The sequence below is a fragment of the Garra rufa genome, chromosome 9, assembly GCF_049309525.1.
Source record: "Garra rufa chromosome 9, GarRuf1.0, whole genome shotgun sequence".
Lineage (NCBI taxonomy): Eukaryota > Metazoa > Chordata > Actinopteri > Cypriniformes > Cyprinidae > Garra > Garra rufa.
Window position 1 is genome coordinate 48,595,670 of NC_133369.1, and position 19,606 is coordinate 48,615,275.

General features: G+C 37.3%; 1 protein-coding gene across 1 annotated transcript in view; it reads right to left on the minus strand.

Moving 5' to 3' along the window:
* Positions 1 to 19,606, minus strand: part of LOC141343285 (glutamate receptor ionotropic, kainate 3-like) — a 161,723-nt gene that overhangs the window by 71,985 nt on the left and 70,132 nt on the right. Inside the window, exons 5-7 of the mRNA XM_073847879.1 lie at positions 18,312 to 18,365; positions 8,198 to 8,368; positions 3,896 to 4,039 (exon numbers count right to left, since the gene is read on the minus strand). Coding sequence (XP_073703980.1) covers positions 3,896 to 4,039; positions 8,198 to 8,368; positions 18,312 to 18,365 — 369 coding nt within the window. The remainder of the gene's footprint in view (positions 1 to 3,895; positions 4,040 to 8,197; positions 8,369 to 18,311; positions 18,366 to 19,606) is intronic.

Consider the following 19,606-nt stretch of genomic DNA (forward strand, 5'->3'; position numbering starts at 1 on the left):
TAATAAAACAAACATACAGTGATATATACAGTGAACTAGAGTTTTTTTATTATATGACATACATTTGACAGTAATATTTTTTTTATATAGTTAGTATTACTAATCTGGTTTTCTGACGTACATCAGCCCTGTTTATAACAGAGAATTTTGGCCAGAATTTGAAAGATTCTCACTAGATCTCGCTTAGTTTCGCTTTCGTTTCGCTGTTTTATGTTTCTTATCTGAAACAGAAATGGCAGTGCTTATGAGTTGAACAAAGCTGTGATCGCACCAGTGTGACCGCTCACGAAAATTAGTCATACTGGCAGAAAAAATGGTCACAGTCTGGAGCCCCTTAATATTACCGCAAGTGTCACGCACGCTTCAGTACAAGTAGTAAACAAATCCATGCGCCTGTACCATTCAATAACACAGAGCCACGCATAATTCATATTTAAACAGTCGGTTTGCGGCTTAATATTAGTCCATATCACGATTTGATTTAAGTGTAATGACCTTTGATTAATGTATCAAACTTTGACAAATTCCATGACGTTCCGCGTTAAACTGCAAATTCCATTTTATGACTTGATTCCGTGATTCCGTCCGTGTTTTCCACATCGCGGAAATCATAAAGCCCTACATATGAGACATGTCGCTGTTTTACTGGCTGGTTGGTCCAGTCTGAGGTTACTGCCAAAGAGCGGATGTATTTCTTCTTCACTGCTCTAAACAGTGGTTGCTTGTGGCAACACAGCACTACTCCCTGTGTTTGCATTCTGAGCAGCGAAGAAGAACTGGCTTCCGATTTGCTAATGGGAATAACTTATATCTTGTTTAAGAAAATGGTATCGGATCAGTACGTGGGTTCAAGTACTCGTCGATTCCGATGCTAGAATTTGTTGTGGTATCGGCGGCATTTCCGATACTAGTATCGGAATCGGAACAATAATAACACATAATTTGTATTTTCTATGCGGTAAATGGCATGTAGTGCACTAAATAGGGGATATGGAATGATTCAGACAGTGTAAATATGCCTTCCATTGGTGCAAAAAAGTTTGGGTTTGCACTGTCATGTGAACTGCCACAGCTTGCGCACATAGTCCGCTATGATGGAGCGGCTTGTATGTGTGAATCAGCGCAGACCACGACACATATCGGAATCATTTAATTTCTACAAAGAATCCTATATTTTATAGCAATATGGATGACTGTGGCTTTACCGAGCTCAGTGGCTCTGGCCTGAGCAGTGAAATCAACACTATTGGCTAGAGGGCAGGACTACCTTATATGTCCCCCATCTTAACATTTTGAAATTACATCAACACATATTATAACACTGCATATTTCAATGCATTTTAGTGGAATCACTTTTTACTGCCATGAAACTCTAGATGTGGCAGGATGACGGGTTGTTAACATAACTGATGATATTGCAGGGTTATACAGCTTGACACAAGCTGATTGGTTCATGTTGTGTATGAAATTACTGAGCTTGCAGCTTGTAGCTATTTAAATGGATGGTAGCATTCACTAGGTCATTTTGCAGCACACTTTCAGAGCGTTCCTCTGAAACCCTCCACCTTCCCCAGCTCCGCCTGTATAGATCTAATACAGGAAATTGTATGCTATTTGTGCAGCAGCAGTATGTCTTACATACAGCACCATATCGCCAAAACCAAATACATTAACATTATCTATTACCATGCTAAACTTTTCAGAGAGTTGTCATGACAGAAATGGTGTTCATCAGTCAATTCCAATCAATAGAAATATTACATTGTTCTATGCAATGTCTTCTCCACTGATTTACAGGATCTATAGACCCTTGGCTGACAATACATATCAAAATTTTAGGGATGCACGATATTTATCAGACAGATAAATTATCGACCGATATGGGTAAAATTATGTCATTTTTATTGCTCCGATAAATAAATGAAATCCGATCCGATTAAGTACTCTTGCTGGTAAATCAATCAATCAGTCTGGTTTATCTGAGATTCATCTGCTTTCCGAGTGCAAGTGACTGCAGCTGTAAACTGCAGTAACTCTCGGATTTTGTCGGGTTTAATACGTCATCATCTGTGTCGTCATCATCGTCTTTGCCAGTCTGGAAGTTTTTCTTGGTGGCAGAGGAGGACAATGCTATTGCTATTTGCAACACATGTTTAGCAAGGATTCCGAGAGGAGGTAAAAAGCCGTCAAGTTTTAACACAACAAATCTTATATATCTCACTTCAGAGGTCGTCATCGCGGTGAATCTGTTTTAGGGGCCGTTCACATGTCGTGCCTAAAAACGCATGATAAACGCTAGACGCGCCGCTTTCTCTTTCTTTCCAAACCACTCTGTAGCCTGCTCTGTTGTGGCGTCTGCCGTTGCTAAGCAACCATGACCTGCGCTCTTCATAAAGACGCGTAAGTTTCAGCAAAGGATAAATGGATTTTCAGCATTAAAAATTGCTTGCAGTAGCTCTGTTATTAAATTTATTTAAAAATGTTTATTCCTGTACAGCTATGATAAGCTGTTTCTCCACCTTGGCAGTGCTTTCAGTGTTATTAAAGGAAAGGGTGAAGCTGATTGGTTTCATGTCACATGACCTGTGTTTGGCTTGCGGCATTCAGAAAAGTTGAGATGTTTTAATCTCGATTCTGATGTTTTATTCCCCGTCTTGTACGATTTGGTTGTTGAACACATTCATAATATGATCAATAAGAATGGACTACACGTAAGCTTTAACGGACATTTGGACATCTGACGTTAGTCCATGATGCACTTTTCATTTTTTCCAGGTTGACAAATGTCAAAGCATTTTATTTATTTAGAATTGTGGTGCCTTACACAAAAAAATAAAAACATTTTTGAAGAGTCAGGACTGATGTTTGCTATGATTGTTTGACCCAGATATATAATATACATTTCATTAGTTTATCTTACAGTTTGTATTCTCCTGGGTGCACAAAATTATCATATAAAAATATGAACGTATTGGGTATCGGTATCGGAATCGGCCACAAGAAGGACTTAATTATCGGCTATCGGTATCGGTAAAAAAATTTCATATCGTGCATCCCTACAAAATTTACAAACCAAAATGCTTTTATAAATGATGCTAATCTAGAAATGTTCAACAACTTCCCAAATGACAACATTGCTGGTGTTATTTTTAAGCAACTTATGGCAAGGTGATAAGTTCTCTTCACATTCAAACCACAAGTATAAATCATCACATTAAGTATAGGCATTTCGAAAACTCACCAAATGCATTTTGTCTTCAATTTGAGTTGTGTATCTATTGGTTCAGTCCCACTTTATATTACGTGGCCTTAACTACCATATACTTACATTTAAATGAATCATTTGGTGCAATGCACTTAAACCAACCCATTCCACCAAACATGTCCTTACCTGTATCCCAGCTCAATAGCAGTAAAAGTGTTTTGCAATGCAATATGATCAGAATAAGTACATTGTACTTTTTTTTTTTTTTTTTTTTTGATGTAAGTAGTAGTTAATGGCCACCTAATATAACGTGGGATTATACTTTCAGACCTATCGAACTGTTATAAAATCTTAATTTGAAAAATGTGTTTGCACTACAGTTTTTTTTTTTACAATGGAAGTTAAAATATTGAAAAGTATTAAACATTAAAATGTAAAGATGTCAAATTTGCAATCATCTCTAAAGTGTGAAAATACATTTGTGGGGTGACCGTATACATTGAATGCAGGTTAAAAAAAAAAAAAAAAAAAAAAAAAAAAAAAAAACTTAAAATGAGCTTAAACAGGCATCAATGTCGAGTGTTCAGAGAAGCTGATACTGTGTTATTTAAACAATATCTTATATATCTTATCTCGTCTCTGGAGAGCAGAAGTGTTTGTGACAGCAGTGCCATGAGCGATTGTCATTACCTCTTTAATGAAACTCATGAAGCGTCCTCCGAACCTCCAGGGTTTGTGACGATGACACTGCAATGAGTTGACAGTCATCTGCGGCGCATGCTGGTAAGAAACCGACACGATGTGGACTGCGTCGTACGTCAGAGCAGCATCTGTCTGGAATAAATAGGGGGGCCGATATGTCAGCTGAAAGGATCTGACAAGCGGGAGGAGTGCAAGACCTGACCAGTTGACAACCTTGTCAAACAGCAAACTGGGCCACTGCTCAGGACCATTAGCACACTTGAATCAAAATGTAAGTAGAAGAGAATTGCTCAACCTCTGATTCAAGTCTGATGCTAGGAGACAGTATGTATGAGTAAATATTTTCTTGCTGTTGTTTTTGGAGGAGGAGGAGGAGGAGGATGAGGAGGAGGGAGGAAAGGGGATGTGGTTCAAAAAATAGGTGACATTTTCATGTTGTTCTTATTAGTTTCCATGGTTCATGCGTAGTGTTTTAATAGTGCATAAGCGTGTGCTAATATAGTAAGCTACTAAACAAGCACTTAATTAGCAAATTAGATGAACTGCACAGTGTTACAACCAGGGCTTTTTAACAGTAATGCGTCATTGTTCATCGTTCTTTAACTGAACAATGCTTGAAGTATAAATGTCTAATAATTAAATAAGAATAAGTGTTTGACAACTAATTGTTTCTATCTTTGTACTGTAAAACCAAAGTTCAATGCATTTCTAATGTTGTTTTAATAAAGGGTCTTGTTGTGTTTGATTCCACAAGGGTGTGACATTGCACGTCTCAAAACTGTGACTAAATGGTCGCTTTTTGTGACCTTTCTTCATGCTGGTGTGACTAAGTTTTGTTGGCATTTCGTTAGCTACAAACTCTCTTTGATTTCGCACTGCTATTTTTGATGAGAAACATCAAACGGCAAATGCTCCAAAAGTGGAACAAAACAGCGGTACTCATTTGAACTCAGAGCAGGTATGTTTATTTGCGGACTGATCTCGATCACATGATCCAGTGAGAAGCACTTGAATTCAGAACAGAATTTTCAGTTACAAAACCCAGATGTCTTGGTGATTTAAAGCCAGATGAACCTGATGTCAAAAAGAATAGAAACTTTGAGGCATGAATAATCCAGTTAGAACGCTTTACAATCAACAAATCATCAACATTTGTCATTAACACTATCATTATTGTAACATTTATTAACACAAACTCTAAACATTACATTTTGGTGAAAATATGGTATATTCATATTGAATGCATTCATATAGATGGTATTAATGTATTACAGGAGTAATGGAATATTATAGTAATTATAGTAACTTTTGTTTTGATGGTGTGGCAGTTTTTTGCATTTATATACACTACATGTGATTAATGTTGTTGTTGTTGTTGTTGTTGTTGTTGTTGTTTTTTTTATTATTGTTATTTTTTTTTTACTGTATTAGTTAGAAGCCGTACATGGTTTGTAATGATCTACAAATTTATGATACCATGGCAGAACAGTTTAGAATTTTAATGATCAAATACGAAGTAGAATCAGTCCCAACTCCCAATTCATTTCATCAGTTTATTTCAATTTTACTGTGATTTTACAAATTACACAGAGGGATTGTACACAGGTTGTTACAGTTGGTAAGTACATTTGCATCTTAATTCTAACTTAATTCTAACTTAACTTAATTCTAAAGTCTGTGCTTTACTGTCCAAAATTTTTCATGAGACAAATTATGCAATATATTATTAGTTTCTGTTCCCTCTGACGCTTCCCTCTGTGCTTTCAAATCAAATGTTGGTGCCAACATTTTGTAGAATTTGGTGGCACCTGTATCTCTCACATGTTAGTTTGGAGTCCTGGTTTTGATGGACAAAGATAAAGGAATCTGCAGGGTTCATTAAGCAACTACAGCACAGGGGAAAATCAGAAGATTTAAGTCCTCCACCCATTTCAGCATCTGTAACCACTGTGACTGGAGTTAATCTCTTTCCACAATCTCTGCATGACCAAGTCATACTTCTGAGCCAAATCCAAACCCAAGTTCCCATTGAGACACACTCAATCTACAGCAAACAGGCTACAGCTAAACACAAGTCTTAAGTCTGTTCTCTCTCCAGTTTCATAATACTGTTTTCCGATCTGCTTTAAGCTCAAATACTGCCAAAGCATTTCTCAAAACCTCTCTAAACCGAACGAAAATGCTGAACACCCTCTGCATGTAAGATCCAGAAAAAAAAGTAAATTTTATGAAATACCATAAGAATGTCTTACATCAGAATATGTAACAACTATGAAAATGTAACTATAAGGTGCTCAAACGTTCTCACAGAAATGAATTACTCCAATTAAGATACCAAGTAAGCCATTGAGTATTCAGTGGCATTGCTGTAGCTGCTGTTTTACTGTTTGATAAAACTATGTGCATTTCATAAGAGTATATGCTGTCCTGCAGAGAGAGTTGACCTTCCTAGACCGGAGATCCCATCTCTGCTTTCAAGTGTTGAACATCTTCCAAAAAAGTTCACAATGACTAAAAAGACTAAAAAGTTTTATTTTGCACATTGAAAGATGGACAAGATACAGCTTCACCAACTCCAGAAAAAATACTGGGAGCAACATAAAACCTTGCACCTTACAAATCTGACCAAGGTTTTTGATCCCCCAAGCTCAGCTCGTAAAAGAAATGTAACATCTACTGTGGCTTTCAGCAAAGATGTATCTAGTCTCCAATCCTCTTCAGGCTGTTTCTCTCTATACTCTTTAAAACATCCCCTCTAACATATACCAGGGTTGTCCAATCTTGCTCTTAGAAGGTCACTGTCTTGCAGAGTTTACCTCCAACCCCAATTTAAAACACACCTGAACCAGGAAATCAAGGTCTTCATAATTACAAAAAAATAAAACTTGAACAGGTGTGTTGGGGCAAATCTGTGGGACGCTGGCCATTCAGGAGCAGGATTGGACACCCCTGAAGGTGATGACATGGGGCAACTTTTTGAGCAATGTTGCTGGGCAATGTTGCCGTCAACAAGCAAAAGTGAGACACAGGTCACAACTGATCTAAAGTATCCAGATTTAAATTTGTTACCCATTCTTAATGGGAATGTACCCAGGCAACACTGTATGGCAACCTTGCCCTGTGTATCATCAACTTTTGAGAACTGACATGCACATGCTTCTCATGACCCAAGCAAGAACCAAAATACTCAATATAGACAAACAGCAACAGCTACTAGACTGATTCTTTCTACAATCACTTCGGGCAATGAATAAAAAGCAAGAAAATAACTGTTCTACTTGCCTGGTCTCTAACACATCCTACTGTAACAATCTTCTGGAGAGATGAGGGCATGAAGTGTGCATTGTTCATGCAATGTGAGCTACTCTAGATCGAGCATGTCCGCAGGAAAGAGGACGGGTGTTCACTGAGATGTCCTTTATATCGACCATGCCATAGGCTTCTTGCAACCAGGCAAAAAGTTGTTGTGATTTCAGAGCTGTGGGTATTAGGAGAATGTTGGGAACACTAGACCAGATGGAAAAGTACTGACTACTGACTAAACCGAGTGGTTGCAATGGACTGTATTCAAACATTCACCAAACAGATGGATGTGGCAGGAACTATATGCCTCACGTCAGTCCTGTTAGCTGTTTCCAGATCCAGTAATACTATCTAAGATGCATATGCCAGGGTTTTCAACCTTACACAAAAGACATAAAGCAGTGCACCTTTATATTTATGAAACAAAAAGTCCATTTAGAGGAAATGGTACCACTGAAAGTATTTTTTTTTTCTTTCTATAATAACAGTACTCCTCTACATCAAAATAATCAGAAATTCTACAGAAAGATGTGGGAGTATTTGAACTACTGTGAAATAGATTAATAGATGATCACAGAAGCCATACAGTTGAAACCAGTCTTTATGATATTATGGTATTTGACAATGGCAGCGTATGAGGCATACCATTTGGGATTATTAAATCTGAACTGCTGCAATCTAAAAGATTATATTACCTAGCAAATAAAAGTGGATACCATCATATTTCTCTCAACCATGGTAATTATTATTATTACTACAGACATCCAATTCCATCTGAAACAGTTTGAAGTCTTGGAATTTATTAAGAAATAAATAGCTTTTTTAAAGGTACTTTTTTTACAAGTATGGATTAATACAAGTACGGCTCAGGATTAGATTGGATACAGTGAAAGTGGAACCTATTCAAAGCTTTTGTGCCATTGTTTAATTTGGCATTTCTTTTTGGGTTAGCTGGCGGTGACATTCAGAGAGAAAATGGAAGCATACCGTCATGATCCCTTCCAGGAGACCGGAGTCTGGTTTTGGGGGAATCTGCCTCTCAAGGGACCACTTCTCCACAATGGAGGCAACCTGAGGATTGTCCACGTTTAGGATGCGGAAGCCGGTCATATTGACGCCACAGAAGCGGTACGGCTCCAGGTTTATGGCCATGAGATCCTAGAGGAAGAGCAAGAGAAAGAAAAGATCTCATTTAACCAGCCTGAATCGAGCTTCATTGTTGCTGGGTGAGAGGCTTCTTGTCTCTTTGTCCCCTAATAAAAGCAGGAGATAGAGAGGGGGGTAAAAAGAAGATAGACAGAGCAAAAATAAAAGAGATTAAGGATAATACCATGCTTTCCAGGCCGCCTGGGTACAGCCAGATGAAGCATAGTAGGACGTACACCTCTGTGCCAGCATGTATGATATCATAGACAGTGAGCCAGGAGTCATTCGCACAATAGCTGATTGAAACAGTTATTTCCTCTGTAATCCTGTCTTCATTGCTCCCATCCAGCGAATTGAACCGTAAACACTTCACACCGCTCAGTGATTTTAACAGTGCAGATTCTTCAAAAAAGAATCCAAATTTCACATTCTCAATGCGGCGATGTGGGATGAAACACTCTGAAAATGGAATTGCTGGCGTGGAAAATAGCATTAAGATTAAGTGTAAATTAATCAAGATCTTTTCGTCTTACGAGGTCAAAGCAAAAGGCACAGCCATCTAACACGAGGTTCGGTAAATCTGAGAATGAATGGCGAAATGAGCAAGACCGTGTTCATTGAAAGAACTTGCCGTAATGTGCTGAGGCTAATTAACGCTCTAGAACAATACCAACACACACCCACACTACACATGCTATTGTCTGGAGTGTTATTCTGAGAACAGTCGCTCTGTTTCTTGTACCATCCTACATATTGCCAAACATGTTGGGTAGGTGGGGGCGGCGAAGAAATGTGGTAGAACATAATAGACTATTTCATTAACACCCTGTGGGGCTGGAACTGTTCGGAGAGAAGCATGAAAAACACACGCAGAAAACGGCTTGCCCCAAGAAACAGCACTTTTTCAACTATACCATAAATGATTTCTGATTAAATGTAGATGCTATGATGGAAGTCTGCTTTATGGCTTCTTTCCATCTTAATGTGTTACAGTATCAGTGCGGCATTAGCGTGTAAGCAATGATTGATGCTCAAGTGCTTAGAATGCAGTGGAATTTGATTGTAAAATATCATTGCGAAATAGCTATATTGTTGCAAAATATATTGTTTCAGAATTATGTCATGTAAATCCAACATCACTGTTCGCCCACACCAAAAATTCCCATTGGGTGGGGAGCTGCACAATGGATATTTGGTGTGGGCGAACAATGAACGTTTAATATATAATGCACATTGTATATTAAACATCAAAGACAGATGAGGTGATATTGATTATGGAAATTGATAAACATCTAATAGGTTCTTCAGAAAAAAAGAAGCATAATTAGGGTTATGTAAATATAAAGTTTTGACACAGTGAGACTTTTATGCAATTCAGCTGTTCAGTATGTTGCAAGGGCATACGACCATGCAGGCAGTCAACACTTGTTTCGTTGCATTTTTGGGTAACACTTTCTATGAAGCCCCTATTTATAATACATTATAAGAGTATATCTAAGGCATTATAATGAATGCATAATGCATTATTTCAGATTTTCAGATCGTCACTTCCTGTTTTGCTGAGCTGCCGTGTGGTTTGTGCAGCTCTCTGTGATTGTAGCTTTCTGCAGCTTGTTTTTCTTTAGAAATCTTTATCTTTTATTACTCTCTGCTGTTTAAAGTAATTAAAAACAGCTTTACTCCCAACAGACTTGTGAAATTATCCGTCACACTAATCTGACTGCTCACTTTACCCGTTAACCGCGACTGCAGTGGGTTAGCTATTTAGCTTAGCTATTTAGCTAGCCACTGGCGACTTGCATTTACATTTACGTTCTCTACTCGCGTCTACTAACGTTACCGCTCTCCTTTCTCTCTAGCGAACCGTTTCGCTTTTATTCCAAAACCACGATTTGCAACAAGTTAGCATTCAGTTAGCCGATTAGCTTGCGACTTGCGTTTCCTTTTACGTCCTATTCACTCCGTTGTTCCTCCTCCCATACCTCTCTTCAAGAGTTCATCATAACAACAGTGGTAAGTTGGAACCATTCTACAAAAACGGTAAGTAATGGCTTCTTCTCTTGCTATTGTTGTCTGCACAACCTGCCACATGTATAGCTTATCTATCTCTGTCGGCAGTGAGCCTTATACATGTGATAAATGCAAGGAAGTAGCTAGGCTGACAGAGAAGATTTCAGAACTAGAGACACACATCCAAACTTTAATGGAGGATAGTAAGAATGTGAGGGACTTAGATACGGCTTTGGATGTGACTAGTTCAGGGAGACATGCAAATTGTTCGGTTCCGGTAGTTACAGCGCCCGTGTAGCAGGGCAACTGGGTGACTGTGAGACGGCATAGTCGCGGGTCAAAACACCGCTCTTCCGTTCCGATTAGAACATCAAACAGGTTCTCCCCACTCAGTGAAGCACCCACTGAGAAACCTGATGAAAGTGCTCTAGTAATTGGCGATTCTATTGTACGGAACGTGAAAATAGAGACTCCAGTCACCATAGTCCAGTGTTTACCGGGAGCCAGAGCGCCTGACATCTTGGCAAATTTAAAAGTGCTGGCTAATGCTAAACGTAAATTCAGTAAGTCGCCAGTCGGAGATCACTAAAAATAATGTTAAAGAGGTGTGTGAACTTGCAAGTACGATGTCAGACACTGTAATATGCTCTGTTCCCCTCCCTGCTTACCGTGGTGACGAGATACATAGTAGATTGTCATCATTAAACGGTTGGATGTCAAAGTGGTGCCCACGAAGTAACATAGGTTTCATAGACAATTGGACAAGTTTCTGGGGCAGACCCGACCTGTTGAAAAGAGATGGTCTTCATCCCTCCGGATGTGGAGCATCTCTCCTATCTAGAAATATGGCACATAGTCTTAGCGTTTGCACTTGACTAACTGGGGCCCAGGTCAGGAAGCAGACAGACTGGCTAAACCGACCGTCTGCTAGCCGCCTCACGTCACAGAAATCAGTTAATTCTCAGCACATAGAGACCCTTTCACCTAGATATCACACTATAGAGACTGTGTCTGTTCCCCGAGCTATAAAATACAATAAACGTCCAAAGCAATGTAAGAGTAACAATTTAATTGATGTTCAAAAAATAAAAAATGTATATAATACTGAGAAACAAATGATAAAGCTTGGCTTATTAAATATCAGGTCACTTTCTACGAAAGCACTTTTTGTAAATGATATGATCACTGATCATAAGCTAGATGTGCTCTGTTTGACAGAAACCTGGCTAAAACCAGATGATTACATTATTTTAAATGAGGCAACCCCCCAAAATTACTGTCATAAACATGTGCCACGTGTAAAAGGTAAGGGGGAGGTGTTTGCACAATTTATAGCAATATGTTCAGTGTTTCTCAGAGAACGGGCTTTAAGTATAACTCGTTTGAAGTAATGGTGCTCCATATAACATTATCCAAAGAATCAAGTATTAATGATAAATCTCCTGTGACGTTTTTACTGGCTACTGTATACAGGCCACCAGGGCACCATACAGACTTTATTAAAGAATTTGCTGATTTTCTATCCAAATTAGTGTTGGCCACAGATAAAGTCTTAATAGTGGGTGATTTTAACATCCATGTTGATAATGAAAAAGATGCATTGGGATCAGCATTTATAGATATTCTGAACTCAATTGGGGTTAGACAACACGTTTCAGGACCTACTCATTGCCGAAATCATACTTTAGATTTAATATTGTCACACGGAATTGATGTTAATGGCGTTGAAATTCTGCATCAAAGTGATGATATCTCAGATCATTGTCTAGTCTCGTGTATACTCCAGATAACTAAAACTGTAAAACTAACGCCTCACTATAAGTACGGTAGAACCATTACTTCTACCACAAGAGACTGCTTTGTAAGTAACCTTCCTGATTTATCTGAATTCCTCAGCATATCCGATAGCTCAGGAAAACTTGATGATGCAACAGAAACTATTGACTCTCTTTTTTGTAGCACTTTAGATATAGTTGCTCCTCTGCAGTTAAGAAAAATTAAGGAAAACAGTCCGACGCCGTGGTATACTGAACACACTCGCGCACTGAAGAGAGCACGACGAAAAATGGAACGCAGCTGGAAGAAAACAAAACTAGAGATTTTCCATACAGCCTGGCGTGAATGTAACATATCCTATAGAAAAGCATTAAAAACTGCTAGATCAGATTATTTTTCATCTTTCTTAAAAGAAAACAAACATAACCCTAGGTATTTATTCAATACAGTGGCTAAATTAACGAAGAATAAAGCACCAACAGGTGCTGAATTTTCCCAACAGCACAGCAGTAATGACTTCATGAACTATTTTACTACCAAAATAGATACTATTAGAGATAAAATTGTAACTATGCAGCCATCCGCTACAGTATCGCATCAGATATGCTATAAATCTCCTGAGGAACAATTCCATGCATTTTCAACTATAGGAGAGGAAGAGTTGTACAAACCTATTAAATCATAGAAAACGACAACATGTATGTTAGACCCTATTCCATCTAAGCTACTAAAAGAGGTGCTTCCAGAAGTCATAGATCCTCTTCTGAATATTATTAATTTGTCACTATCGTTAGGATATGTCCCCAAAACTTTCAAACTGGCTGTTATTAAGCCTCTAATTAAAAAACACTTCAACTTGATCCCAATGAATTAAACAATTACAGACCAATTTCAAATCTCCCTTTTCTATCAAAGATACTAGAAAAGGTAGTGTCCTCACAATTGTGTTCCTTCTTAGAGAAAAAATGGTATCTGTGAGGATTTCCAGTCAGGTTTTAGACCGTATCATAGCACTGAGACTGCTCTTATTAGAGTTACAAATGATCTTCTCCTGTCATCCGATCGTGGATGCATCTCTCTATTAGTACTACTGGATCTTAGTGATGCGTTTGATACTATTGACCACAATATTCTTTTAAATAGACTTGAAAATTATGTTGGCATTAGTGGTACTGCAACAATCAATTCGTAGCAGTGAATGACGAGGTATCATATCAATCACAAGTGCAGTATGGAGTACCTCAAGGCTCAGTACTAGAGCCATTACTTTTTACACTTTATATGTTACCTTTGGGAGATATCATCAGGAAACATGGTGCTAGCTTTCACTGTTATGCTGATGATACGCAGCTCTTTATTTCTTCACGGCCTGGCGAAACATGCCAATTTGAAAAACTAACAGAATGCATAGTTGAAATAAAATAATGGATGGCAAGAAATTTTTTGCTGCTAAATTCTGAAAAAACAGGTGTTAATTATTGGACCTAAAACCTCCGCATGTAATAACCTAAAACACAATCTATTACTCAATGACTGCTAACTGTCAATTCGTCGTCATCAGTCAGGAACCTAGGTGTGCTATTCGATAGCAATCTTTCCTTCGAAAGCCACATTTCTAGCATTTGCAAAACCGCATTTTTTCATCTAAAAATATATCGAAATTACGACCTATGCTCACGATGTCAAATGCAGAAACGTTAATCAATGCGTTCATGACCTCAAGTATAGATTATTGTAATGCTTTATTGGGTGGTTGTTCTGCACGCTTAATAAACAAACTCCAGCTGGTCTAAAATGCAGCAGCTAGAGTTCTTACTAGAACCAGAAAGTATGACCATATTAGCCCGGTTCTGTCAGCACTGCACTGGCTCCCTATTAAACATCGTACAGATTTCAAAATCTTGCTAATAACTTATAAAGCCCTGAATGGTTTAGCTCCTCTGTACTTGAGCAAGCTCTTATCATATTATAGTCCCTCACGTCCGCTGCGTTCTCAAAATTCCGGCAATTTGGTAGTACCTAGAATATCAAAATCAACTGCGGGCGGCAGATCTTTTTCACATTTAGAGCCCAAACTCTGGAACAATCTACCTAACACTGTTCGGGAGGCAGACACACTCTGTCAGTTTAAATCTAGATTAAAGACCCATCTCTTTAACCTGGCCTACACTTAATACATTTCATAATCCAAATCCGTTAAAGGATTGTTAGGCTGCATTATTTAAGTCAACCGGAACCAGGGACACTTCCTATAACACCTGATGTACTCGTTGCATCAGAAGAAGAATGGCATCTACGCTAATATTAGTATCTTTCCTTCTTATTCCGAGGTCACCGTAGCCACCTGTATCCAGATCAGACGGTCACTGCAGTCTCCCGGATCTAGTCCGTGCCCATCAGCACCCAGAGATATCCTCTACAGCCCTGAATGTCAGCAGAGACCACATCAAAGACATATCATCAGTGAAGACCTCATCACCTAGACGGCCATCGACGCAAGACAGCGAGTCCTCTCCAATCTGATTTTGTGGCAACTTGGAACTCTTGCATCTACATTAATATTAGTCTGTTTGTTTCTTATTCCCAGGTCACCATAGCCACCAGATCCAGTCCGTATCCAGATCAGATGGTCACTGCAGTCCCCCGGATCCAGTCCAAACCTAGAGCAGATGGTGGATCAACACCTACAGCCGAATGTCAGCGGATACCGTGTCAACTAGATGAGCCCCAGAGACAGATCATCAAGAAAGAACTCCTACCCTAAACGGCCACCGGCACAAGGCCATAGGAACCAGATGAGTCCTCCCCAATTTGACTTTGTTGCAATATGGAACTCTTGCATTATTATTGACATTTTATTTTATTATTTTAATACTGTAAGGTTGCTTTGACACAACTTGTATTGTAAAAAGCGCTGTATAAATAATCTTGACTTGACTTGACTTGACATTATAAAAAAAAAAAAACTTTATCATATGTTATGTCATCTCATGAACAATTTTAATACATTATAATACATATTTGAGGTTATAACTTTTAAGAAAATGATTATTTATAACACACAATGGACACCATATATAATCTACTTTATTATCATATTACATTTATTTTTTACATTATATTACTTTTTTTTTTTTTTTTTTTTTTTGATGGTCCCCTTAGTCTATTGACTATAAGCAACTTTGCAACTATACATGTCAACTGAACTTAGTCCTTAGAGTGTTAGTAGACTTAGGTTAAGGTTAGGCTAGGTAGAAGGTTCATGTACTTGCAAAGTTACTTATAATCAGTTTGTCTTTTGGGGAACCATCAAAATTCAGTGTTAGCATATATTTAGCATACTACAAATAATAGTTGACATGCAGTTGCAGAGTTACTTATCAAAAGCTGTCTAAAGGGTACCATCAAAATAATCAAACTGATCATATTACACATGTATCTAACCTGATCTTATGGCTCTTTGAGAAATAAATAAATAAATAATACCTTATAACTATGAGGAATATAATTCATGGTAACTGAAGTGAATGCAACGTGTTCATTGTGTTATAAATAATCATACTCCTAAAAGCTATAACACATTAAAACTGTTCTTATGAATACTCATGAGATGATACAACATATCATAAGTTTTATTTTTTTTATTTTTTATATATAATGCAATATGCATTTATTATAATGCCTTAAGAATACCCTTATAATTTATTATAGAAAGGCGCTTCATAGATAGTGTTACTCATTTTTGCTTTCAGTGTGGACAGAATAATTGTTTGATTAAGACACGCTGTTATGTGTAAAATTAAAATGTAGATCAATAACTCAGCTGCTATAGTTTGTTTTCCAACAATCTGTAATTATGTAAACAAAAAAATTGACTGCAGTGCCTAGATCAAATAGATTAGAGGTGAGGAAGCAGGAAGTATGATGGCCTGTTCTGAGGACAGTTATGAGTTTTATCTCACATTGCTGTTGACTTTTCATGCTTTACTAGGTACATCTCAGAATTAATAAAATTGTCAGAAATGATAAAATTGCAACAATAAAATTAGTTTTAATTTACATAGGAAAGTGCTGTTTACCCATGGAAGACACCTGGGCTCAAGTCCAGACGTAATATCACACTGGCAAAGAGCGTGTCATTGCCGTAGTGTGATTTTGCAGTTATACAATTCAGCATATAAAAATGTAAGTAAGGAAGGAAAAAACCAAGGACTGCCAGAAAATCATTCTAGTGTGGACTGTGGAACTACTTTCCTCTGTCAGAGATTTAGAAACAAACTTACATGGCATCATCTTGATAGCTTTTTTTTTTTGATAGTTTTGCTCCGCCAACAAAAATAGTTCCAAACAAATAAACAATATTACACTGCAACACGGCATAAGTGTTTCATTCCTGAATGAATTTGATTGACCAAACTAACCAAATTTACAACTCAATGGAGAATTCTGCTACAGCATGGTCATCAAACACTTTTTACCAATAACTATAATGCAAAATGTTATCAAAAATACAAATACTTTTTTTTTTCTAAAATAAAAGTTGCATATATAATCTATATTAACTATATTTTGCATATAAAATCCACTTGGCTTAAGAATCTTGGACTATCAGATTTGAATGTATAGTTTGATTGGGCATGACACTTCTAAAAGAAACAGCTCTTTTAAAATGTATTTTCAAGAAAAAAGGGACATATGGCACTTGATTTGGTTTTTAAATGCTTGATTTATCATTTTTGGCAGCAGCTATTAATGCTAAGTGTAAATAAAAAGGCAGTGCCTCTATTTAAGTGCAAATAAGCAACCTTGTTGCCAAAAGCCAATTTCACTAAATTTGCTTACTATTGCACAGATAGTTTACCTTCAGTACATACATCATGTTACTTCTATTTATACTTTGAATAACATGTATGGCCATTTGCAGTTTGTGTAAACACGATGTTTGGTGCAAACATTTATCTACCACTATTTTTACACTGGCAAATCGACAGTTTTAGAGAAGCATATATATAGACATTTGCTGTGCATTTCAGTTTCTGTGCAATCACATGTAAATGCACATTCTAGAACCACATTTGATGCACAAATATGCACATTTACTGACAAGTTCACTTTGTACATACAGTTCATCTTAATGGCATACATTCCACATCTTCCAGTGAAATCCAACTTAAGTATCTCCTCTGGGTGACTGTTATGGTCTATTTATCACAATGAATGATACATGTGTAAAAATATAATATATTTAAATTCTCATGAGTTGAAAATGTTTAATAATCTAATGAAAAAACAAACAGTTGATTGGTTTTTAGTGTGTCGAGTAGTTATCAAACCTTTAGCGAGGATCAGTAAACCTCACTCATAACTCAAATGTATGACATATAAGGTGCATTACAATGCCGCTCATGATTCTGTTTCAGTTTAAATTTAAATAATACAATTTAAAAAAAAAAAAAAAAAAAAAGCTGTGTAGAAATATAGAAAAATACTACTTAAATACTTTAAATAATACAGAAATACAGCCCCGGCTCATTGGAAATATTATTAATATTCTGCAGTAGTAATTGTGTGAAAATTAGGCTTTATTAATCAAAACTCATATGTAAATCATACTTTGTGTGAAAAGGAATACAAGTTTTACTGCCTTTAGTGTCCATTTCAACTGGAAACTGCAGTGATTTGTACATATGCTTTTTTCAGGTTTGCTGAAATGTTTATAGAGGTACATATTTCAATTGAGCCTATGTTGCAGAAATAAGAGCTTTCTGGATATGTCTTATATGAGGCATTTGTAGTAGGTTCAGCAAATACACCAAAATGTGTTCAAGAGAAATTGTGTTTGTAAGAAAGTGAGGATATCTCTAAAAAAAGTGATTTGCAATTTAAACTTCTGAGCTTTAAAATCCAGAGGTGGAACACAGTTGTCAATCACTTTGTTGCCTTTGTGAAGGCTTTTCAAAGACGTTTTGTTTATTTGAGCTTGAGGGAAGGGCTAATGTTTACACTGGGGTGGCGGAAACTCCATTAAGGCTGTTTTGTCAAGTGAAATTGATATTGCAGACTGGATCCAAAGCTCATCTGCAATTAAAAGCCATTCATCCAAAAATAAAGTGGGAGCAGCATAAGAACAAATGACATTCAATTTGCTGTTAGTACTGCGGTACATTACCAGAGTGGTGAAGATGTAGTGATAGTACTCTGTCATCATCCCCATCATCTGGGCCTGGAGGAAGAGGAGGGGAGGGGTAGAAAAAAAACAATGAAAAAGGTCACTATGTCATGTCAGAGTAATTTGCAATCATTGTGGCAGCCAACACAAACAATGAACAACAAATGAGACTGAATCAAAATAGCGGAACAATGAAGAACTGTTCAACTTTGGTAATCTATCGACGTCTCTCTCCATCTGTGCTTGTAGTATCATATAGCACAACAAATAGCTTCTAATAGTGAAAAGGGCCCTTCAAGGCATAATTCACACTAAAAGGACATCCTGCCACCCTTAATGCTGTTCCAAATATGATTTTTTTTTTCTGCCAAACACAAAAGATGAGAATATTGATGCTTATCTCATGCATACAATGGAAGTAAAAGAGGACATTTGACAAAACGGTTTGAAATTACATAAGGATGAGAATTAATTTACTATTACTATCCACCTCATTCTTCAACGTGGAAGTAAGCCTATGGAGGAGACTTCCGGATCATTATCCACTATAGGGAAATAATGAGAAGAATAGCAACTTGCAGTGCACTGTAACGCTGTTTGCACTACAAACCAATGCATTCATAATTACATTAATACATTAAAATGATATGGCAGGACACACCAATTTGAAATACCAAGCAGCAAAACGAACTGCTTGTACAGGTAAAAATAGCTGGATGCGGATGAGACAGGAAGCCACACCCAAAAAGTTTACAAATGACAGCTATTTCAAAAGTCCTTACAGCTTAAAACAGCAAAATAACCAAAACCCACAATGACACTGGCCAAACAAATAAATACAGTAAACAATAGGATAAAAATGCCAGATTATTTCCATGTTTTCCATTATTTCCATGCCACAAAATTATATTATCATGTACGGAAAGCACATACACTATTTCTCCCACTCTCTCTCCATTAAAGGAGTAGTTCACTTTCAGAACAAAAATTTACAGATAATGTACTCACTCCCTTGTCATCCATGTCTTTCTTTCTTCAGTCGCAAAGAAATTATGTTTTTTGAGGAAAACATTTCAGAATTTCTCTCCATATAATGGACTTCTTTGGTGCCCCCGAGTTGAACTTCCAAAATGCAGTTTAAATGCAGCTTCCAAGGGCTCTAAATGATCCCAGCTGTGGAAAAAGGGTCTTATCTAGCAAAATGATCTGTTATTTTCTAAAAACATTTACAAAGTAAATACGTTTTAATCTCTACACAGAGTACACACAGAGCTAGACAAGACGAGCATTTGAGG